This window comes from Scyliorhinus torazame, chromosome 3, assembly GCF_047496885.1.
Source record: "Scyliorhinus torazame isolate Kashiwa2021f chromosome 3, sScyTor2.1, whole genome shotgun sequence".
Lineage (NCBI taxonomy): Eukaryota > Metazoa > Chordata > Chondrichthyes > Carcharhiniformes > Scyliorhinidae > Scyliorhinus > Scyliorhinus torazame.
In genome coordinates, this window is record NC_092709.1 from 147,686,420 (window position 1) to 147,710,918 (window position 24,499).

General features: G+C 48.3%; 1 protein-coding gene across 1 annotated transcript in view; it reads right to left on the reverse strand.

Moving 5' to 3' along the window:
* Nucleotides 1–24,499, reverse strand: part of LOC140408747 (cytokine-dependent hematopoietic cell linker-like) — a 314,639-nt gene that overhangs the window by 96,098 nt on the left and 194,042 nt on the right. The window contains exon 7 of the mRNA XM_072496381.1: nucleotides 19,553–19,730. Within this exon, the coding sequence (XP_072352482.1) occupies nucleotides 19,553–19,730 (178 nt within the window). The remainder of the gene's footprint in view (nucleotides 1–19,552; nucleotides 19,731–24,499) is intronic.

Sequence of the window (24,499 nt, forward strand, 5' to 3'; positions counted from 1 at the left end):
CATAACTGGAAGCACGTCTATTCCAACATATCAAGGAAGCTCAGTCTTTGCCTATACACAGTGTGTCATGGGTAGTGCCTCCTTGGACCTATAGTCCTCTGCTACTCCCTTCTCGACTGTCCAATTACAGATCTCTCAGGAGCAGGCCGCATCTGCTGCAAGTGGTATTGGCGATATTGTTCCTTGACAAGGTTCAATCTGAGGCAACCAACTGCCACCCATCCTGACCTGATTCAAAAAATTCTCAAAGTTTAGAAGAAAAAAACGCTGAACAAAAGAATGGGAAAACAGTTATGCATACTTAACATTTATGAAATGAAAAAAATGAAAATGAAATGAAAATCACTTATTGCCACAAGTAGGCTTCAAATTAAGTTACTGTGAAAAGCCCCTAGTCGCCACATTCCGGCGCCTGTGCGAGGAGGCTGGTACGGGAATTGAACTCGCGCTGCTGGCCTGCCTTGGTCTGCTTTAAAAGCCAGCTATTTAGCCCTGTGCTAAACCAGCCCCTGGTTGCATTTAGTGCAGTATTTCGTGAGTTTCAATCAGCCACCACAATTGCAATTTTGTTCTGGCCCTGCTTTTTATTGCTAGTTCCAGTCAGCTCCAAAAATGTTTGGATATGCCATTCAATTTAAAACAGTGCTGAACTATCACACAAGTTGAGCTATTACGTTTTTTGAATTGGTAAAACCTCTGTCCACCCTCAGGAGATTAGTTGGTGGCTTGGAGCCCAGTTCCTCAGGACACTGCATTTCTGCCAGATTTAACACCACTTATACCCAAGTCTATGAGCTCCTTCAGATTAAAATTGCCGCCTCTCACCCTTGTTTTTCTCTTTCTCTATTTCACACATACACACATGTAAAATCACACTGCACAATGTCTGTATTTAGTCACTAGAGGGCAACAGTGTCTAATTTTCAGATAATGAATGACCGTTATGAAAATTATTTCTGAAGAGTTGTTGAATAATGACATAATGCATCCAGCCTGGAAATAATGTACACAAGTATATTTTCACCTAATGTCCCATCTGGTTTGATCAAGTTTGTTTCCTTTGTTTCTTTGAAGGCACTGATTCAAATTTGCCCAGAAACTAGCTGTTTCCCTACTTCACCTGCAAATCCATTCTTTGCAATTGATACATATTTTTATTTTATTGGAGTAATCTGAGTCATGGAACCTATACTCCACTAGCAGGCATCATAGTCGGACATTCAAAAATATTCAAAAGTGATGGACAAAAATAATGGACACCCCACCAGGATGGCACGGTGGCTCATTGGTTTCCACTAATACCTCACGGTGCCAGGAACCTTGGTTCGATTCCAGCCTTGAGTGACTGTGAGATTTTTTTAAAAATTCATTTTACAGGATGTGGGCATCGCTGGTTAGGCCAGCTTTTATTGCCCATCCCTAGTTTCCGTTCAGAAGGTGGTGGTGAGTTGCCTTCTTGAATCGCTGCAGTCCTTGAGGTGTAGGTACACCCTCAGTGCTGTTAGGGAGGGAGTTCCAGGATGTTGCCCCAGCAACAGTGAAGGAGCGATGATATATTTCCAAGTCAGGGTAGTGAGTAACTTGGAGGGAATCTCCAGGTGGTGGGGTTCCCAGGTATCTGCTGCTCTTGGCCTTCTAGATGGCAATGGTCGTGGGTTTGGAAAGTGTTGTCGAAGGAACCTTGGTGATTTACTGCAGTGCATCTTGTAGATGGTACATACGGCTGCCACTGTTCGTCAGTGGTCGAGGGTTTGAATGTTTGTGGAATGGTGAGCATCAAGCAGGCTGCTTTATCGTGGATGGTGTCGAGCTTCTTGAGTGTTGTTGGAGCCTCACTCATCCAGGCAAGTGGAGAATATTCCATTATACTCCTGAGTTTGTATGCTCCCCCCATATCTGCTTGGGTTTCCTCTCGGAGCTCTGGTTTCCTCCCACAGTCCAAAGATATGCAGGTTAGGTGGATTGGCCATGCTATATTGCCCCTTAGTGTTTAAAGACTAGGTGGGGTTACAGGGCAAGGGCGGGCAACTAGGTAGGGTGCTCTTTCAGGGGGTTGGTGCAGACTTGATGGGCCGAATGGCCTCCTTCTGCACTGTAGTGATTCTATGATTCTATGAAAAGTGTCCATCCATCCATCCATCCACAGTGTCTGTCGTGGTGCTATGTGACTTAATCACCAGATCACACCTTGGCCTGTGTCGCTATACTGTAGCCATGTAAAATGGCTGCGTTCCGATTAATCTGGCCAAAACCCAGTTTAAAATGGCTAACCCGAAAGACTGCTGGGAAAAGCAGCCAAAAAGACACAAGCAGGCAGCTGCAGACAGGTTTGCAGCTTCAGCTCGGGGAACGTAGCCCAGATCGATACTCAGGGCTATCAACAGCCCATCAACCCAGGTATCCGCAGTTGCATTCAGGACTGTTTGCAGCCCATCTACTCAGACATCCACATCTAAATCGGCTATCCCCGGGAACAATTGCAACATATTAGCAATTGAATACCGGGCCGGACCTGTCGGCGCCTGCAGTGGCCGAAACAAAGACAGGTGAACGACCACCCCCCCGATCGAGGAATCGCCTCACCATTGGACACATCGACCCCAGAGACTGGGGACAGAATCCAATCACTTGGGACTCAGGGTCAAGGGCCGCCCCGGGAGGCGGGAAGCCCCTGGGCCCTATAAAAGTGAAGGTCCAAGTTCAGATCTCTCTCTCTCTCATCTTCGCCTGCTCGAGACCTTCGTAAGACCAGCCACCGGCCACTGTAAGTGTGAATCCAACGATCGCTATCCGGTAGAGACACCTAGCCACCGACCTGTAGCAGCCTTTTGAATCCCGCGGGCCAGATTTGATTGGACAAGCCATTCGTTTCCCTGACCTGGTGGGCTCTTCTTAAGTTAAGTATTGGCCAGTAGTGATAGGTTTATTATATAAATAGTAGTATTAGGGATTAGGGTATTAATATTGCTTGTTGTATATAATAAGTGACCGTTGTTTTAATTCTTACTAAGCGGTGTGCTGTGTTATTAATCATAACCTGAACTTGAACCACGTGGCGGTATCATAAAGATACCTGGTGACTCATGAGCAAAGGTGACCTAAACAGAGCAAATAGACTAAAGCTAGAAAGAGCAACATAATTGGCAACATCCTGACGGGACCCGACTTAGAAGTGGAAAACCACTCCGGGAGAAACCCAAAATTTTGAATTAGAATCCAATCGGAAACAAAAAAAAAACCCACAAGTGTTCAAGCGGTTCTGGTTAATAATTCACAATTTGGAAGTGTGTATATGCATGCGTAACTAACAGGGTTATAAGGCAAAACTGATAGACTTTTTATTGCGTCAAAACTATCGGCAGTTGGTATTTCGGAAATTAGCGCAAGCCGTACCCGTATCTACCACACCACCTTGACCCCCTGTTCCAAATTCGAACGTAACGAGCAGATAAGAGAGAGCCATGCAGGCAATGCAAGCGATGCAGCGCCTCATGAACCCCGAAGATTTTGCTGTCGCACCAGTCAGCAGCGTAGGAGCGGGACAGTGTCCCGTTTGGGAGGTGGAAATCCGCAAAATTCTGCAGGGCAAAGGATGGCCCGTGTGGAAGGATTTCTGCAGTAACGACGACTCAGGTCCTGGAAGTATAGGGCATACTTGGTGGGAGAACCTGAGTGAGATTCACAGAAAGAGTTTAGCAAAAGCGCGCAAGCCGATGGCAACTGTGTCCTGTCTGGCACAATTGCGAGGCACAGAGGAGGTCGTCAGGACGCTCCGCAAGGAAATAGAAGGCATACATCGGATAAGTAAAACCGATATATGTGAAATTGAGAAAGAGAACCAGGAATTGAAAGGGAAATTAGCAGCAAAAGACGAAGAGGTGGCTGACGCCAAACGGGGTCACCAATCTTGTCTGGCGCACTTGAGTAGTTTCCAGTCACAATATGAGAAGGCTTATCAGGACCTGCAGCGTGCAGTCCTGGTAAAGAAAGAAACAGAAAACCAGTTAGAGAAGCTCCAGAAACAATGCAGTGATCTCAAGGCAGCCTTGAGAGTGCTCCATGCCACAACAACGGAACAAAGGCAGAGTACTTTAGACCATGCAAAGTTCCGAAAGCAGGTTGCAGACTTGAAAGCACTGCTTTCTGTCCAAAAGGGATTTCCCTTGGGGGAAGTTTAGAACAGGAAGACGGCCCTGATTGGGAAGAATTGCAAGAGACAGCGCAGAGATATGTTCAGGGAGCATGTGCGCAGGGAAAACCCCAAAGGAGGAAAGCACCCCCACCCCCCACACAACAGATAATACAGGCTCCCATGAACCCTGTAACAACCCACCGCACCGCCACAGCAGACGCGGCGGACGTCTTATATTCCACCCCCCTCACAGTGACCCAATTACGGGACGCGTGTGCCAAAATCACACCGTTCCTTCCCGCTTCAGACCCACACCATTTCTTTGCCACCGTCAAACACCAGGCGACCATGTACGGCCTGGATGAGAAAGAGCAGGTAAAGCTCACGGTCCTCAGCTTAGACCCATCGGTCGCAGCAGCCCTTCCCGACCCACAGAATGTAGGAGGAGGCACCCTTGCAGAAATGCATACCGCGATCCTGGATGCGATCGGGTACAACCGGGGCGACCCCATAGACGGTCTGAATAAATGCAGACAGAAAAAGTCTGAACACCCCACAGCATTCGCAGGACGCTTGTGGATTCATTTTGAAGCCGTTTTCGGCAACGTAGATCGCGCCCATTTGTCCGCAGACAATATGGCAAAATGGACCCGCACCCTTATCTCCCATGCCACGGAAGCAGGACAGAATGCCTGTAACAATTATGACCCCTCGGAGGAGGCTCATAATGAGAAGTGGGTGGTCAAGAGATTATCCCGCGTTTGGGAACAAACGGCTCACGGTAAATCAGCCATTAGAACACCCGAGGAAAACCAAGCTGCCGCAGATGTGCAGGCAGTAAGAACCACTCTTCACAACCTGGGTAAACGAGGGAAAGAACAGCCCCCCAGCCAAATCGCAAGAGTGCTACAATTGCGGCCAATTGGGACATTTTGCTAGGGAATGCAAAGGCCCTAAGAAACCACAGAGTGCCCAACAGACAGGCACTCTCGATAAGAAAAAGGCAGAGCCCATAGCAACCGAGAACTGAGGTGTCCACATGATGATTTAAAGGAGACACTTGGTGAAAAGTGTTGTCCTTTCTGATGGAACCTGCAGAATGTTAAACGTTGTCTGTCTGTTTGTTAAATGTTGTTCGTCCTACAGGAGAATTTTCTCACCGCCCCACACCCATTCACCTGAACTTTTTAACTTTTCCCGCTGACACCCACCGTGGCCACACGCCCATTCTGCCGAAACCTCTGAGGACTTGCCTCAGAGGCCCACCAGACCAGGCGCCCGATCGTAGCTACTCTTCTGATTGGATGGTAGAATCAGAACAGTAACCCCACCATGATGACTACATTTTTGTCCGTTCTTTGGTCGCTCAGGCAGTGGAGAAACGGCGTGAGACCCGCCCTGCCTGGGGACCCCCCGTTGGTCAAAAACGCTCGGGTAGGGGAGATACGGTATTGGTAGCCATCCTACCCGGGGACTCCACCCAAATCTTACCCGTCGCGGCCCACACGCACCTCATTCGAACTTTACTTTCAAAAACCGTTTTATTTTATTTCGGCAACCTTTGGGTTGCTGCCACGTGCTATTTACATCCTAGAGCATTTGGATGATAAAGTTAGCACTGGTCCACCATTGGGAAGTGTGCCGTGTCCAAACATTTGTTTTGAAAAAAAAAAATGGGGGGAGAGTCACATGCTGTGACCAATTATAAGGGTTTAATTGGCCCCAAGAAGGACAGACACACTAACACACCAGATATTAAACCGAAGTATTTACACACACTACGCTTGTCTTACAGAACTCCAGAAGCTCCAAGTCCAGAGAAAACCAGCAACAACAGGAAAAGGAAAGAAAGAAGACAGCCAGGAGGACTCCTTTCTTCGTGCTCAACATATTTATTATGGACTTTTGGTTGCGCGGGAACGCGGACCCCATTACTCCAAACCCCCCTGCCGTTAACACTTCACTGCCCAGTAGTACCGAGGGCCCAGTCACCAACCACGCTGCATTATCCTGGTGTGCCAAGTTCATAACTTGGTACTCCCGATCATACATCATTGAGGCACTGTTGGCATTGGCTATACTCAGTTGTGCAGTACAGACCATGCGCCTCCGCAAGTGGAAAAGGAGAGCGTGCCGCGCTCGAATCCCGGTCTATTGGATCCGATCCCCGATATTCGGCTACAACCAGACCCCAGACCCCCGCGATATATGAATAATAAAACATGCACTGGCGGGTTTTTTTTCCTGTAAATAAAAAAAGAGAATGTATGGAAATGTATGATCCTGAGCTTGACTGCCAAGCCAGAAAAGAATATATTAAATGTTGTAATTGTTATTGTATAGAGAGATAAGACTGTAAGTTTGAAGAATTGTTTAGGTAAAATTAGAGGTTCCCAGTTTATTTTTTTCCAGACACATGCCCCTGCCTGACATAGCGCCCTCAAGAATTGTTTAGGTAAATTTTTGTGCATAGCTAGGGTCAGAGTAGCGGCCATGTGGGAGGTGCCCCCCCCCAAGTCGGGAAACAAAGAGGACAAAATTTATGTGATCCTTCACGCTTCGCGTTAGGATCACAAGGCGGGAATGTAGCCATGTAAAATGGCCGCGTTCCGATTAATCTGGCCAAAACCCAGTTTAAAATGGCTAACCCAAAAGACTACTGGGAAAAGCAGCCAAAAAAGACACAAGCAGGCAGCTGCAGACAGGTTTGCAGCTTCAGTTTGGGGAATGTAGCCCAGATCGATACTCAGGGCTATCAACAGCCCATCAACCCAGGTATCAGCTGTTTCATTCAGGACTGTTTACACCTAATCTACTCAGACATCCACATCTAAATCGGCTATCCCCGGGAACAATTGCAACATATTAGCAATTGAATACCGGGCCAGACCTGTCGCCGCCTGCAGTGGCCGAAACAAAGACAGGTGAGCGACCACCCCCTGATCGAGGAATCGCCTCACCATTGGACACATCGACCCCAGAGACTGGGGACAGAATCCAATCACTTGGGACTCAGGGTCAAGGGCTGCCCCGGGAGGCGGGAAGCCCCTGGGCCCTATAAAAGTGAAGGTACAAGTTCAGATCTCTCTCTCTCTCATCTTCGCCTGCTCGAGGCCTTCGCAAGACCAGCCACCGGCCACTGTAAGTGTGAATCCAACGATCGCTATCTGGTAGAGACACCTAGCCACCGACCTGTAGCAGCCTTTTGAATCCCGCGGGCCAGATTTGATTGGACAAGCCATTCGTTTCCCTGACCTGGTGGGCTCTTCCTAAGTTAAGTATTGGCCAGTAGTGATAGGTTTATTATATAGAAAGTAGTATTAGGGTATTAATATTGCTTGTTGTATATAATAAGTGACCGTTGTTTTAATCCTTACTAAGCGGTGTGCTGTGTTATTAATCATAACCTGAACTTGAACCACGTGGCGGTATCATAAAGATACCTGGCGACTCATGAGCAAAGGTGACCTAAACAGAGCAAATAGACTAAAGCTAGAAAGAGCAACAATACCTCAGGCACCTTCTCCTCCTTTCAGCATCTCAGCTTGTTCCACCCCCTTTCCACGATTTAACGGGAAAAAAACAAACCCCCATTTTGGGTGTGTTTAGCAGGGTGTTTCTCAGCGCTGCCCCCTGTCAAACGTGCCTAGAGAACTTATCGGTGGTTGATATGTTGGGACTAGCAAGACAATGTGAGATGGTAAGGTCAAGGGAATGGCCATGAATGTGCATTGGGAATTTTATATTGAGGGAGAGATTTAGGGACGATAATAGGGAATTGACCTATAGAGAATGCGATGAATAGAAATGGAGTTTGAAATCATCAACGATGAGAAGTCACATAGTGCATTGGTTGAGAGAGGAAAGCAGTGAAGATATCTGATACCTGGCAGTTTCAACCTTTATGCTGCTTGGGGTTTTATAATTATAAAACTAATCACTCATAAGGCATTGTGTAAACGTTGTGGGTTCATTTATTTAGACTAGACACATGAGAACTTGGAAAGATAGATTGAAGACATCAAGAGCAGAGTTGTGCCTGTTGTGTTCTGCTCACAGGCACAAGTGAAACTGAGATTGGATCACATGACACACATCGTTTCCAGTAATGCCATCCTGTTATCCTTTAAAGGCATATTACAACAGAGAACCAAGATTTTGGGCCCGATCAAACGGCCTCGTCAAGCCCGACTCGGGATGCGACGAGGCAGTTAAATCACGCGAGAGATCTCTCACGGAATTTACGATTCTTGGGATGCCTCGTGAAAGCTAATGCGATCTCGTGAGCTGGATCTCGCCCTCACTGGGCAGGATCCAGATTTGTAGATTTAAGTGAGCAGTTAGGCTCCCTTAAATATGTCAGCGCCAGAGGCTCCCAAAGCCTGGGATTGAACGCCTGTGCCTGGGAGACCTCACCGTGACGCTTTTTAGGACTGGACCAGGTGTAACAGCATCTGGGGGGGTCTCCCAGGCCATCAGAGGCTCCCGGGTGGTCGTGCTCTGGGCAGGCAGGTACCCTGGCACTCCTGCTGGCACCCAGGCACCTTGGCACTGCCAGGGTGTCAGGCTGGCAGTGCCAAGGTGCCCGGGTGCCAGGTTGACACTGCCAGGTATCAGGCCTGGGGTGCCCTGCCCTTGTGAGGTGAGATGAGGCGAGGCTCGAGAACCCTAACAGGTACATTGGGGGGTGGGGTCCAGAGGTCGCGGTGGGGTTCAGATATCGGGGAGATCGGGGTGGTATTTTAAAATGGTAGGAAATTAAGTTAAGTGCAGCCTTGGTGGCGCATTTCTCGCCGAGTCCATAAAAAGAACCAATTCACTGACAACAATGTTTGCAAAATCCCCATGGTCTAACCTTCCTCCATTCACCATGATATTTTTGGAGCTACTGATTTGCTCAACTACACCTTCACCTTCAACTTTAAGGCTCTTGTTTTCAATAAAACCATTACACTCTCTTACTTGGGCTGCTTCCACGGTTCATCTTTTATTTCTACTCCCTTAAGTCCAAGGGATGCAGTCTTGAAAAGGCATAGTGGACAGCTGGTTTAATCATTCACCACTGTTAGATCCTGCTCCTGTCTAGTCAAATTGTTCACTATTCCAGGGTCATCCTGGAATGCAAATATAATCCCTGGCTTATTTTCTCTGCCACAACTCATCTCTTTCAACATCTGTTCTCTGTTTCCTCCATCCTCACCTCCAATAATAAGTGTAAGGAGCTCAATGACATTTTCTGTCACCACAATCAAGGCAATCAGATTAACCGCTTTTGCCACTTCCCTCGCTTCTCCTAGTCCACCGGGCCAAACCTGCTCTGACATTTTCCTTGTCCTAGCCCTGAACTCACATTACTCTCGTTCTCTCCTATCTCCTCTCATGCCTTCTCTGAGCTCATCTTGAACATAAGACCTACTTCCTGCTCCCTCGATCCTGTTGCCATGAAAAGCTGCTGACCATGCGATTTCCCTTCCTGTTTCCCATGATACATAGAAACGTAGAAAATAGAAGCAGGAGGAGGCCATGTGACCCTTCTAGCTTGCTTCGCCATTCATTATGATGGCTGATCATCAACTTCAATACCCTGATCCTGCCTTTCCCCCCATATCCTTTGATTCCTTTAGCCCCAAGAGCTATATCTAATTCCTTCTTGAAATTACACAATGGTTTTGGTCTCAACTACTTTCTGTGGTCACGATTCCACAGATTCACCATTCTCTGGGTGAAGAAATTTCTCCTCACCACAGTCCTAAAAGGTTTACTTATCCTGAAACTATGACCCCTAGTTCTGGACTCCCCCACCATCGGGAACATTCTTTCTGAATCTACCCAGTCTAATCCTGTTAGAAGTTTACAAGTTTCTATCAGATGCCCTCCTACTGTATAAACCAAACCGACTTAGTCTCTCCTCATATGACAGTCCCGCGATCTCAGGAATCAGTCTGGTAAACATTTGCTGCACTCCCTCCATTGCGAGAACATCTTTCCTTAGATAAGGATGGCAAAACTTCACACAATACTCCAGTGTGGCCTCAGCAATGCCCTTTGCAGTAAAACATCCCTCTTCCTATATTCAAATCCTCTCGCTATGGAAGGTCAACATACCATTTTCCTTCTTTACTGCCTGCTGTACCTGCACGCTTACTTTCAGCAACTGAAGAACAAGGACACCAAAGTCTCTTTGAGTATCCACCTCTATCAATTTACACCCATTCAAATAATAATCTGCCTTCCTATTTTTGCTACTGAAGCAGATAACCTCACATTTATCCACATTATACTACATCTGCCATGCATATGCCCACACACTCAGCCTGTCCAAATCCCGCTGAAGCATTTCTGCATCCTGCTAACAGCTCATCCTCCAACCCAACTTCGTATCATCTGCAAATTTGGAGATAATACATATAGTTACCTCGTCCAAATCATTAATATATAATGTGAACAGTTGGGGGTCCAAGCACAGATCCCTGCGGCACCCCACTAGTCGCTGCCTGCCAATTGGAAAAAGACCCCTTTATTTCAACATTTTGCTTCCTGTCAGCTAATCAGCTTTCTATCCTTGATAATGGACTCTAGCAACTTCCCTATACCAACATTAGGCTCACTGATCGATAGTTCCCTGTTTTCTCTCTATCTCCCTTTTTGAATAGCGGGGCTATATTAGCTACCCTCCAATCTGTAAGAACCATTCCAGAGTCCAAAGAATTTTGGAAAATGAGCACCAATGAATCTACTATTCGAGGGCCACTTCCTTAAGTACTCTGGGATGAAGATTATCAGGCCCTGGAGATTTATCCGCCTTCAATCCAATTAATTTCCCCAAAATCATTTCTTTACCAATACTAATTTCCTTTACGTCTGATGTGTTAGGCAGGTTGGTTCGATGGGGACTGCACTTGATGCAGGGAAGTTAGAACCAGACGTCTAACACAGGAGAAGATCCAATACTGTTTTATTCAACTAGATGAACTGCTGTACATATTCAGCTGTGGGTCGACACTATACTGATCTGACTAGTGACCTTGTAGTAGCCTGACCAGACTTACTAGCTACCGCGTGGTGTTTGTGCTTGCTAGCTCGTGGACTCTGACTGTCTCAGTAGCTGGGTCCCAAGAGAGAGCGGGAAACCTAGTGCCCTCTGGCTTTATAGTGGTAGTGTCCTATCTGGTGATTGGCTGTGCTGTGTTGTATGCTTACTGGTTATCCTATGTGTCAATCACTGCCTGTCTGCATCTCATTATAAACATGAGTGGATATTATGACATCTCCCCCATTTATTTTTTGAGTTAAATAAATACTGAGGTGTTTGTGTGTATATATGCCTGACTATATACAAACGATGATCGAACAAACGTATATACATGGGAAGGTGTCGATAGTGCAGATACATGGCAACAAACTAAGCAATATGTACAAGAGTTAAGTCGATGGATTCAGTCACAAAAATTTACAACAGTTAAGTCGACAGATTCAGTCTTTGTGGCGGGCGACAAATTCTTGTCGATCGCTGCAACGGTAGATCAGGAGCCGCCTGCATGTGGAGAGGTGGGATTGCTGCCGTTGCGGTGGTCGCATGGGCCAGCAGGATCGCTGGAAAATCGGTGGCCTTGTGGCAGTGTACGTCCAGAGGCAGCATGATAGCCGGCGGAGCACTGCGGTCAGGTGGTGGGCGTGGAACCCTTCGCAATGCTGGTCTATTGCGCCGTAGCAGGGAGCCATCAGCCATGCGAACAATGAAAGACCTCGGTGCAACTTGTTTGACAACAACAGCTGTGGCTGACCAACCGCCCTCAGGCAACTGGACACGAACATGATTGGCTGGAGCCAGCTCAGGTAACTCCGTGGCATGGGCATCATATGTGGCCTTCTGTTGGGCCCGGGACTGCTGCACTTTTTGTAGTACTGTGAGGTGGTCAAGGTCTGGAACATGGATGGCTGGAACTGTGGTCCTCAGAGTGCGATTCATGAGCACCTGCGCTGGAGACAACCCAGTGGACAGTGGGGTTGCCCTGTATGCCAGCATCGCCAGGTTGAAGTCGGAGCCTGAGTCTGCAGCTTTGCACAGCAACCACTTGACAATATGGATCCCTTTCTCGGCCTTCCCGTTTGATTGTGGGTAGTGGGGACTGGAGGTAACGTGACGGAAGTTGTAGGACTGTGCAAAATCAGACCATTCTTGGCTGTAAAAGCAAGGACCGTTGTCGCTCATTACCGTTAGCGGTATCCCGTGCCTGGCGAACGTTTCTTTGCAGGCTTTGATGACCGCCTTCGACGTGAGGTCGGACAGTTTCACCACTTCTGGGTAACTGGAGAAGTAGTCGACCAGGAGTACGTAGTCACGCCCCTTGGCGTGAAAAAGGTCTACACCTACTTTGGACCACGGAGAGGTCACGATCTCGTGCTGTTGCAGTGTTTCCTTGGGTTGAGCCGGTTGAAACTTCTGACAGGTGGGGCAGTTGAGGACCGTGTTGTCAATATCCTGGTTAATGCCTGGCCAGTAAACCACCTTCCGAGCTCTGCGTCGGCATTTCTCGACTCCAAGGTGACCCTCATGGAGTTGACCCATCACCATAGCCTGCATGCTTTGAGGAATAACGATCCTGTCGAGTTTCAGATGGATTCCCTCCACAACCGTCAGCTCATCTTTAACATTAAAGTATTGGAGACATTGTCCCTTCTGCCAGCCATGGATAAGGTGCTGCATCACATGCTGCAGTAAAGGATCCTTGGCCGTTTCCTCACGAATGTGGACCACCCGTTCGTCAGAGGCTGGGAGGTTGGTGGCACACAATTGCACTTGTGCTTCTATGTGGCAGATAAAGTCATTTTGTTCACACAGTGTGGTGATGGAACGAGATAGGGCATCTGCAATGATCAGCTCTTTGCCTGGCATGTAGACAAGTTCCAAGTCATAGCGGTGGAGCCGAAGAAGAATTCACTGTAACCGAGGTGTCATGTCATTTAAATCCTTTTGGATTATGTGGACTAGAGGCCTGTGGTCCGTTTCCACCGTGAATTTCAGCAGGCCGTAAACGTAACCTTGAAACTTGACTATTCATGTCATGAGACCCAGACACTCCTTTTCGATTTGGGCATACCGTTGCTCAGTGGGCGTCATGGCCCTGGAGGCATACGCCACTGGAGCCCAGGACGAGGAATCATCTCGCTGGCGGAGCACCGTCCCAATGCCGTCCTGGCTTGCATCAGTTGATATCTTGGTTTCCTTGGCTGGGTCAAAGAACGCTAGAATTGGGGCTCTGGTGAGCTTTGTCTTCAGCTCATACTATTCCGTTTCATGTGTGGACAGCCACTGGAATTCCGTTGACTTTTTGACGAGATGGCCGAGGGCCATGGTGTGGGATGAATATTGGGAATGAATTTCCTGAGAAAGTTGACCATCCCGAGGAAGCTGAGGACCACCTTCTTGTCCTCCGGGTTCTTCATGGCGTTGATCGCCAAGACTTTGTCAGTGTCTGGCCGCACACCCTGCCGCGAGATGTGGTTGCCTAGAAACTTTATTTCAGATTGACCAAATGAGCACTTGGCCCTGTTGAGCTGGAGACCATGTTGAAAAAAATGAAATGAAAATCGCTTATTGTCACAAGTAGGCTTCAATGAAGTTACTGTGAAAAGCCCCTCGTCACCACATTCCGGCGCCTGTTCGGGGAGACTGTTATGGGAATTGAACCGTGCTGCTGGCCTGCCTTGGTCTGCTTTCAAAGCCAGCGATTTAGCCCTGTGCTAAACAGCCCCTTCATGAATTCGCTGGAAGACCTGCTTAAGGCGAGCGATGTGTTCCTGGGGCATTGTGGACCAGATGATCACGTCGTCCACGTATACTCGTACCCCCTCAATGCCCTCCATCATCTGCTCCATGATGCGATGAAACACTTCGGAGGCAGATCTGAGACCAAAAGGCATGCGGTTGTAACAGTAGTGGCCGAACGGGGTGTTGAACGTGCACAGCTTGCGACTGGACGCGTCCAGCTGTATTTGCCAAAAACCCCGGGAGGCGTCCAGCTTAGTGAAGAATTTGGCATGAGCCATCTCACTGGTTAACTCTTCATGCTTCGGGATCGGGTTGTGCTCCCGCATGATGTTGCGATTTAGATCCTTGGGATCAATGCAAATTTGGAGCTCCCCGATGGTTTCTTTCCGCAGACCATGGAGCTGGCCCAGTCTGTTGGCTCCGTGACCTTCGAGATGATGCCCTGGTCTTGGAGGTCCTGTAGTTGCTTTTTCAGACGATCCTTGAGGGGCGCGGCACCCGGCGTGGTGCATGGATTACAGGGGTGGCGTTCGGCTTGAGCAGTATTTTGTATAGGTACGGGAGCGTGCCCATTCCATCGAATACACTGTGGTACTGCGTGATAATGTCGTCTCTGTCGGCAGGCAAATTTCCATCGGGCGAGGCTGTCGCTGGTGACGATGACATGGTGTGGACTCGCTGAACCAGGTTCAGGAGCTTGCAGGCTCGAGCACCGAGCAGGGACGCTCTGTCAGGCCCGACGAGTTCAAATCGTAACGTTGCCTTGATCGCCTTGTTGGATACCCCTAGTTGACACGAGCCACTGGCAGCTGTGGCATTGCCATTGTAGTCAAGGAGCTGGCAGGCCGGTGGAAGAATGCTTGGTCGGGCCCGGATGGTGTCAAGGTCGGATTGTGAGATGAGGTTCGCAGATGCGCCAGTATCCAGTTTAAATTGGATGCGAGCCTTGTTAACTGCGAGGACAGCACACCACTCATCGTTGGGATCCACACTGAGGATCGAGATGCGTTGCGCAGGTGTGGTGGAGGCCAGCTCATGTGTGGTTATGATGCCCACCCGATATGGAGACTTGAGGCAGTCAGCATCAGGGTTCGTTGGTCTGTCGGGATCAGAATCTGGCATGCCTTGTTGTATTGAGCGGATACTTCTGCGCCGCAGCTGGGATCGTTAGCTGCTGAGCGGTGGAGCGGATCTGCAGAGGGCTGCGTAGTGGCCAAACTTGCCAAACTGGCAACATCGGCGTCCTCTTACCGGACATTGCCGCGTTAAGTGGGCGGAGCCACAATTCAGACATGTCATGACGCTGACATCAGCGCGATCCGTGCGCCATCGCGCATGCGCAGTACGGTCGGCCGACGTAGGCACCTGCGCAGTCGGGTTTTCGGTCTGGTCGTCCACTCGGTCGTGGCGCGCATGCGCAGGGATCCGAGAAAAGCGTGCAAAACGGCCACTCTCCTCGATGCTCAGGCCCTGCATCTGTGCAATGGCTTGCACCCTTTCTGCCTCGTGGGAGGCCAGCTTTGCAGTTTCTGCCACCCTGATGTGGGAGTAACGATTCTCGGCATGCTCATGGACAACGCACGTCTCGATAGCGACAGAGAGGGTCAACTGTTTGATTTTAAGGTGCTGCTGCCGCAGGGAGTCGGAGTGGACCCCGAAAACGATCTGATCCCGGATCATTGAATCAGCCATTGAGTCATAGTTACATGACTGCGCTAGGGTGCGGAGATGGGTCAAGAAGGACTGAAAAGGTTCATCCTTATCCTGAAGCCTCTGCTGGAAAATGTACCGTGCAAAGCTCTCATTCACCTCAATGTCGCAGTGGCTGTCGAACTTCAGCAGGACTGTTTTGAATTTTGTTTTGTCTTCGCCGTCGGCGAACGTAAGCGAATTGTAGATATGGATGATGTGGTCCCCCGCAGCGGAGAGAAATAGCGCGATCTTCCTGGCATCCGATGCTGCCTCAAGGTCGGAGGCCTCAATGTACAAGAGGAACCTTTGCTTGAAGATTTTCTAGTTGGCGCCGAGGTTGCCGGAGATGCGGATTTGCGGAGGAGGCTGGGTGTTTTCCATTTCGCTGAATGGCTGCTTGCTGGTGGATGCTGATTCACTCGAAGTAGGTCTGTCAAGATCAATATCACTCTGGTACCATGATGTGTTAGGCAGGTTGGTTCGATGGGGACTGCACTCGATGCAGGGAAGTTAGAAACAGACGTCTAACACAGGAGAAGATCCAACACTGTTTTATTCAACTAGATGGACTGCTGTACATATTCAGCTGTGGGTCAACACTATACTGATCTGACTAGTGACCTTGTAGTAGCCTGACCAGACTTACTAGCTACCGCATGGTGTTTGTGCTTGCTAGCTCGTGTACTCTGACTGTCTCAGTAGCTGGGTCCCGAGAGAGCGGGAAACCTAGTGCCCTCTGGCTTTATAGTGGTAGTGTCCTGTCTGGTGATTGGCTGCACTGTGTTGTGTGCTTACTGGTCATCCTATGTGTCAATCACTGCCTGTCTACATCTCATTATATACATGAGTGGATATTATGACAACTTCCACACTAAAACCTGTGTTTCTCAGAACTTCTGGTACATTTTTCATGTCTTCCTTTGTGAAGACAGAAGCAAGGTACAAACTTAGTTCCTCAGCATTTCTTTGTTCCCTGTAATGAATTCCCCCGTTTCTGACTGTCAGAGGCCTACATTTGTTTTTATCAATCATTTTTTCTTTACCTACCTACAGAAACTTTTACAGTCAGTTTTACATTCCCCACTAGCTTACTTTCAAACTGTATTTTCCCCTTAATCGATCGCTTGGTCCACGTTTGCTGAATTTTAAACTGTTCCCAATCCTCAGGCCTATTGCTTTTTCTTGCTAATTTGTATGCCTCTTCTTTGAATCTAATACTATCTCTAATTTCCTTTGTAAGCCATGGATTGCCCACAGCTCCCTTTCTACTGTTGCACTAAATAGGAATAAACAACTTTTGGAGTTCAACTGATAGCTGGTATTGTTAACAAATTTCTCTCTACTTGTACTTTCCTTCTCTCCTTCAAATCTGTTCTCAACATCCCCTCCTCAAAAAAGCCAAATCTTCACCCCACCATTCCTGAAAACTAACACGCCAACATCAACCTCCCATTCTTCACCAATGTTCTTAAACCTGTTTTTGCCTCCCATGTCGGTAGCCATCTTTCCCATACCATTTCATCTGGTGTTCCCAAGGATCCATCCTTGATTGGGGCAGCACGGTAGCATGGTGGTTAGCACAATTGCTTCACAGCTCCAGGGTCCCAGGTTCGATTCCCCACTGGGTCACTGTCTGTGCGGAGTTTGCACGTTCTCCCCGTGTCTGCGTGGGTTTCCTCCGGGTGCTCCGGTTTCCTCCCACAGTCCAAAGATGTGCAGGTTAGGTGGATTGGCCATGATAAATTGCCCTTAGTGTCCAAAACTGCCCTCAGTGCTGGGTGCAGTTACTGGGTTATGGGGATGGGGTGGAGGTGTGGACTTGGGTAGGGTGCTCTTTCCAAGAGCCGGTGCAGACTCGATGGGCCGAATGGCCTCCTTCTGCACTGTAAATTCTATGATAATTGTATCCTATTATCCTATTTCTCGTCTAAGTTTGCCCCCATCATTTGGAAACACCATGTCAGTTTTGACATGCTGAGGTGACTGCTTATCAGATGTCCAGTACCGAATGAGCAGGAATTTCCTCTAGTTCAATATCGGGAACATCCAAATCATTGGGCGCGTGGATTTTCCACCCCCCCTCCCATTTTTGTGGGCAGGAATGATGGAGGGGGCGGAGAGTGCAATGGGTGGCGCCATGCAGCATTTATGCCAGCAGGATTTCCCATTGAGGTTGTCCCCTCCCCAACCCCGCCAATGACATAATGGGGTTTTCCCACCATGAAAGTTTGGGAATACATTAACATTCACTTAACGGGCTTCCCAGCTGTATGATCCCCCACGATTGGGTATTTCTCTCCCTTGGTGTGACATCACATCGGTAGGGTTTTGACAAACAGGGACATGGCAAACGAGGACAGCCCCCAGGGAGGTGAGGGTCATGCCCGGGCAGTGCCCCAGCAGGCCCCCGGACTTTCTCCCTGGTGGAGGGGGGGGGGGGATTCCTGTGTCCGTGGGGAAGCTCCCTGGGGTGTTGGTACTTTTATTTTATTTGTTTTAGATTGAGGTCCCCGATCTGTCAGGAACCGAGGTTTCTGGTGGCACAGGCTCATTCAGAGCCTGAGATTCAGATCTCAGCAAGACATCATGGAACCCCCTTCCCAAAAATCAAAGAATTCCAGCCATTGTATTTACTCACTGCTTCACACTCCTTTCTTTAACTACTAACTCCATCCCTCTCCCTGGCAACTGTCCATCCTGCTCACTGGCAACTGTACCAGACGTCGACATGACACTTTGCCATCAGCAGTCGAAACGGGACCCTAGGGGTGTTATAACCTTACAGGAGGCCAAGGGAACTGCGGCCTCACAGTCCCTCGGCCCCCCGACTGAGTACGATCTACCTAGATGATGGGGGGTGAGTTACCTCCTTAATCCAGAGGCCTCTGGATGCAGGGTAAACACCCCGGCCCAAGTGTGGGCTGGGCGCGGGAGACCCTTCGAGGAGTAGAAGGTATAATATAATAGGTATAATAAATATTTTAGTTTCTTACAGTCATTGCTTCTGAGTAGTCGCTTGCCTGGGACTTCACACTACCCTTTTTGACCAGACTTTTGGCCATATGACCTGATATCTCCTTGCATGGCTTGGTATTAATTATTGCTTTATAATACCCTGTGAAGTGCCTTAGAGATTTTTATTCTGTTCAAGACACAATATACATTGATGGTGACCCATGTGGTTGCGATGCAACTATGCGTAAATATTAGGCGCTCCCTATCATTTGGAACAATGTAGAGAGATGTGAAATATCAAATTAAAAACTGAGACTATGGAGGGAAATATCTTTCATACCGTTCTCTAACCTTCTTCTCCAATTGAAAATAGTCTGGGACAGCACATTGATTTCATTATATCACCAGCCTCTAAATATGTGCACTTTTAGGCAGTGGCTAAACAAGAAGTCTAGTTCTGAGATAGTGAGGCTTATCACTTTATTTTCCTCCCGAGTTTAGGTCACTCTTCTCAATTCACACAAGGAATCAAACTTTGGGCATTTCTGCTGTATATAGATCCGTATAGGATCATAGCGTGTATTTATTTACTAAATAACCACTTGCAGGAGCATAGTTTAGCTCAGTGGGCTAGACAGCTGGTTTGTGATGCAGAACAAGGCCAGCAGAGTGTGTTCAATTCCCGTACCAGTTGAGAATTATGAATTCTCCGTCTGTGTACCCGAACAGGTGCCGGAGTGTGGCAACTGGGGGCTTTTCACAGTAACTTCATTGCAGTGTTAATGTAAGCCTACTTGTGACAATAAAGGTTATTTATTTATTTATATCATACCAAATTTCTCTTGGGCAAATACCTCTCAATTGTGCAGGTAAACGGGGCATTGACTTTAATTTTGGGTGATAATAAATTGGTTCAAACAATGACATTCTTCGTGTGAAGCAGCTTTGTAATTAAGATATTGAAATATGAGCAAAATGCTTGAATAGTTCTGCACAATTACCTGCATAAACTGACTGCATGTTTATTGGCTTAGCCGGGCAAATTTTCACATGCCGTAAATCTTCTAGACTGGAGGAGGTTACATACTCATAGTCGTAGTCAATTTGCTCATCTTGATCATCACAAGGCTGTACATATTCGGATTGACTGTCAGTCATCATCCTTACATTAATGTCAGGCTGCAATGATATATCAATAACACAGGTTAATAAGAAAAACAAACAGTCTTTTATATACTTTATAATATTTCTTGGTAATCTGCTATGGAACCAAAATTATAAGGCAACACAAGAAATGACAAGAATTTCTGTCTCATACGATGCAGATACCAGGTGAAATTTGTTTTGAGTATTTGGTCTTTATTTTTCCAAGGTTCTTATCTGATGCAGACACAAATTTGTGTCAGTGGAATCTGGCTCCTCATTTATTGGAAACATACTATAATAATTCACAATTTATCCCCACAAATGTAGCATTTCTAAAAAAAAATCCATACAATACTGAAGTTCTTTGGGCAATTGTTTAAAAAGACATATTCCACAGCCTGGAAATGACTACAAGAAATATCATCATGTGGACACAATGTGCTCACTACAAGTCCTCTTTCAGATATTCCGAAGAGGTGCTCACCAATTTATTTAAACATCCGCATGATTACATCAGACAATCATTTCCAGGCCCTTCTAATTTCCTTCTTTCTGACAAGAGAGGAAACCCAAGGAAATCAACTGTTAATTATGATGCTTTGTTACATGACTTCAATGACTGGGAGGTTGCATTAGTTTAAAAATAACTGTAGTGCACAAGTGCAATCCTATGAGAGTTGCAGCTTATTTATCGAGGAAGATAGTCATTTCCTATGTATCACATCAGGTGGTATACTTTTAGCTTGTGCTTTATAAGGGTAACATGGAAATAATTACAACAGGAAGGATATCTTAATACAGAGTAAAAGATTAATGAACATAATTCCTACAGAAATATAGGGTATGATTTTCCGGTCACGTTGCATCCGGTGCAAATCCTGCTATATTGGTAAAATTCCGGGGGAGGCCTGAAGCGGGATTTGCTCCAGGCGCCAAACAGCTCATGATGTTCCCGGGCCATCCCAGCCATTGTAATCATGTTCACGCGCAGAGAGGGCACGAATATTTTAATATCCAAAAGTGGCTTAATGCCGAATCTTCTGGGAGCATGCAATGTTTCCACCCATTGGTGTGACGTGGCGCCGGTGGGAATCATTACTGATCTCCACAAACAGAGACCAGGCGTGATGACCACACTGAGTTTCTCAGAGGCCATTACAGCCCCGGGTGATCAGGGACATGGCGGGCATTGCCAGTGGGCGGGGCCAGAAGGGGCGGCACATAAAGAGCGACCCATTGGGAGGGTCCTGATGCCCCAATGGCAGCGGGGGGTGAATCATGCAGGCGATGTATGTTGAGGCAGGGTGAGGGAACATGCCATCAATGAGGGGAGGGTTTCCGATGTCCGTGGGGTGACTTTAATTTCACTTTGAGTTTGGGAAGTCCTTCGATCTCTGTGACGCTGGGTTTGCCGGCATGTTGAGGCTTGCCCGTCACAATGACGGCACAAATGGCAAAAAATGGCATAGTGTGGGATGATTTAGTTGGGAAACCTGCCTGTTTCGCTAAACTCGCCTATTTTCTGACTGAACCTGACACTTGCCATTTTTTGCGAAAATTTCACCCATAAGCTAGATTTTCCTCCCATTGAGTATAAACAATGCTCAATCCAATCCTTGTGAAATGTAATTCTTTATAACTTGCACCACATTTGAAAAATGGGAAGTACAAGCAGAACTGGATCTTCATAATCTACAAAGGACATGCGTGCAATTCTGGTCGCCGCATTATAGGAAGGATGTGGAAGCATTGAAAAGGGTGCAGAGGAGATTTACCAGAATGTTGCCTGGTATGGAGGGAAGATCTTGGGCGACATTCTCCGACCCCCTGCCGGGTCGGAGAATCGCCGGGGGCGGGCGTGAATCCCGCACCCGCCGGTTGCCGAAGTCTCCGGCACCGGATATTCGGCGGGGGCGGGAATCGCGCCGCGCCGGTTGGCGGGCCCCCCAGCTCGATTCTCCGGCCCGGATGGGCCGAAGTCCCGCCGATAAATTGCCTGCCCGCCGGCGTAAATTAAATCACTTACCTTACCGGCGGGACAAGGCGGCACGGGCGGGCTCCGGGGTCCTGGGGGGGGGCGCGGGGCAATCTGACCCGGGGGGTGCCCCCACGGTGGCCTGGCCCGCGATCGGGGCCCACCGATCCACGGGCGGGCCTGGGCCGTGGCGGCACTCTTTCCCTTCCGCCTCCGCCACGGTCTCCACCATGGCGGAGGTGGAAGAGACTCCCTCCACTGCGCATGCGTGGGAAACTGTCAGCGGCCCCTAACGCTCCCGCGCATGCGCCGCCCGGAGATGTCATTTCCGCGCCAGCTGGCGGGGCAACAAAGGCCGTTTCCGCCAGCTGGCGGGGCGGAAATCCCTCCGGCGCCGGCCTAGCCCCTCAATGTTGGGGCTCGGCCCCCAAAGATGCGGAGCATTCCGCACCTTTGGGGCGGCGCGATGCCCATCTGATTGGCGCCGTTTTGGGCGCCAGTCGGCGGACATTGCGCCATTTCCGGAGAATTTCGCCCCAGATGAGGGAAGGCTGAGGGACTTAAGGCTGTTTTCGTTGGAGAAAAGAAGGTTAAGAGGTGACTTAATTGAGGCATACAAGATGATCAGAGGATTAGATAGGGTGGACAGTGAGAGCATTTTTCCTCGGATGGTGATGCTAGCACGAGGGGACATAACTTTAAATTGAGAGGAGATAGATATAGGACAGAGGTCAGAGGTAGGTTCTTTACTCAGAGAGTAGTAAGGGCGTGGAATGCCCTGCCTGCAACAGGAGTGGACTCGCCAACACTAAGGGCATTCAAATGGTCATTGGATAGACATATGGACGATAAGGGAAAAGTGTAGATGGGCTTTAGAGTGGTTTCACAGGTCGGTGCAACATCGAGGGCCGAAGGGCCTGTGCTGTGCTGTAATGTTCTATATTCTACGTTCTGCTAAAATAATAGGTGTAACCACTGCCAACTCTTCCTATTTTTCACTCATGTGAGGTGTGTCATGATATGCGGACACACACATAATGATATACAGACAAGCAGCTAATGGACACAGAGAACAGGACATGACTAATAAGCAGGCAGGACACTCAGGGGTGGGATCTGACTATAAAAGACACGAGGTAGTCACACTTCGCCGCTTTCTACTGATGAACATCTAGAGAGTCAGTCAAGGGTGTTGTTACAATCTCAAACATCCACCACGTGGCCAAGAGCTAGTCTGGTTCAGTCAGACAGAGTAACCACACTTAAGTTAGCAGAGAGTCGAACTCACAGAGAACTGTGCTATTAGTTCAATAAACCTGATTGAACTAACTTCAAGATCTGGAGTATCGTTTTGATCTATGCTGCATCCAGTTGCAGCCAGTGTTACACCAGTGTATCTAACACGACAAGGTGGAGGCTGAATATCTATAGGAAAGCATTGATGAGGCAATCAAAAAATCCCATCCTTTCCTCATTAGATTTCAATAGCAATTTAGGAACGATCATCTGGGTTTTTCTGGTATTTGCATTTGAGAATTGTCCGATGTGTAGGAGCAAAAGAAAAGCTACAGAAGTTAGAAACCTGAAGTGGAAACAGAAAATGGCGGAAAGGAATAGCAGGTGAAGTAATAGCTCACAGGCAAAGATTGCACGTGAGGGTTACAGCTGAAGCATTACTTTTATTAAAATTCGGCGGGGTTTGAGATGCATAAAAGCAAACACTGTCCCTCAAAAGTCTGCAACCTTTGTCTATTACCCCTGTCCTAATTTTGGCTGGAGCCAGAATTTAGACCATGTGTCAGGTCCCATCCATAGATTTGTGCTGCCCCAAATATACAATCAGCATAGGGGGGTAAGAGAAAGGAACCAGGCACGATGACTCCCCAATTCGGGAGTTCCTGGGGTGGATTCTCCGCCCTGCCGCGCCACATTTCCATCCTATATTCTATGCTCTCTGCATTGATCTGGTGTATGGTTAGCAGAGGGTATGCCCAGTCAGATCAGGCGTACCTTCCTAGTAACCCATGCAAATAGTGCCTATCTGGGAATTCCGGACAGGAATATGACCAGAACTATACAAAGAAATGGTGCCAGCATTAAAAATAGGTTAAGGGCAGCACAGTGGTGCAGTGGTTAGCATTGCTGCCTCAAGGCGCCGAGGTCCCGGGTTCGATCCCGGCTCTGGGTCATTGCCCGTGTGGAGTTTGCACATTCTCCCCGTGTTGCGTGGGTTTCGCTCCCACAACCCAAAAGATGTGTAGTGGATTGGTCACGCTCAATTGCCCCTTAATTGGAAAAATTGAACTGGGTACTCTAAATTTTTTTTTAAAAAGAGGTTAAAACAAGCTGTAAGAAAACAATTAAGGATTTTTTCAATTGTTTCACCAATTCATTTCAATACTTGTGAATTTGCTCTGGGGGAACTTCATGACAGGTTGGAGAGACAGCGGCCGGAATTCTCCGAAATCCCGGCCAAATGTTGATGCCGGGGTCAAAACTGGCGCGAACGACTCCGGCGTCAACGGGCCTCCAGGCCCAGTCATTCTTCCCTTCCACGGGGGCTAGCACTGCGCCAGAGTACTGTGCGGTGCTCCAGCGCCGAAAGCCGGCCCTACATGGCCAGCACAGGTCCGCGCATGCGCGCCACGGCCGTCTCCGCGCCGGCTTTCGGGCAACGTGGAGGAGTCCTAGGGCCCGGTGCTGAGGAACATAGCCACCCCCCCCCCCGGAATGAGTGCGCCCGCCGATAGGTTGCCCCCGATCGTGGGCCTGGCCACCATGGAGGCCCCCCTGGAGTCGGCTCTCCACACTACCCCACCAGGACGGC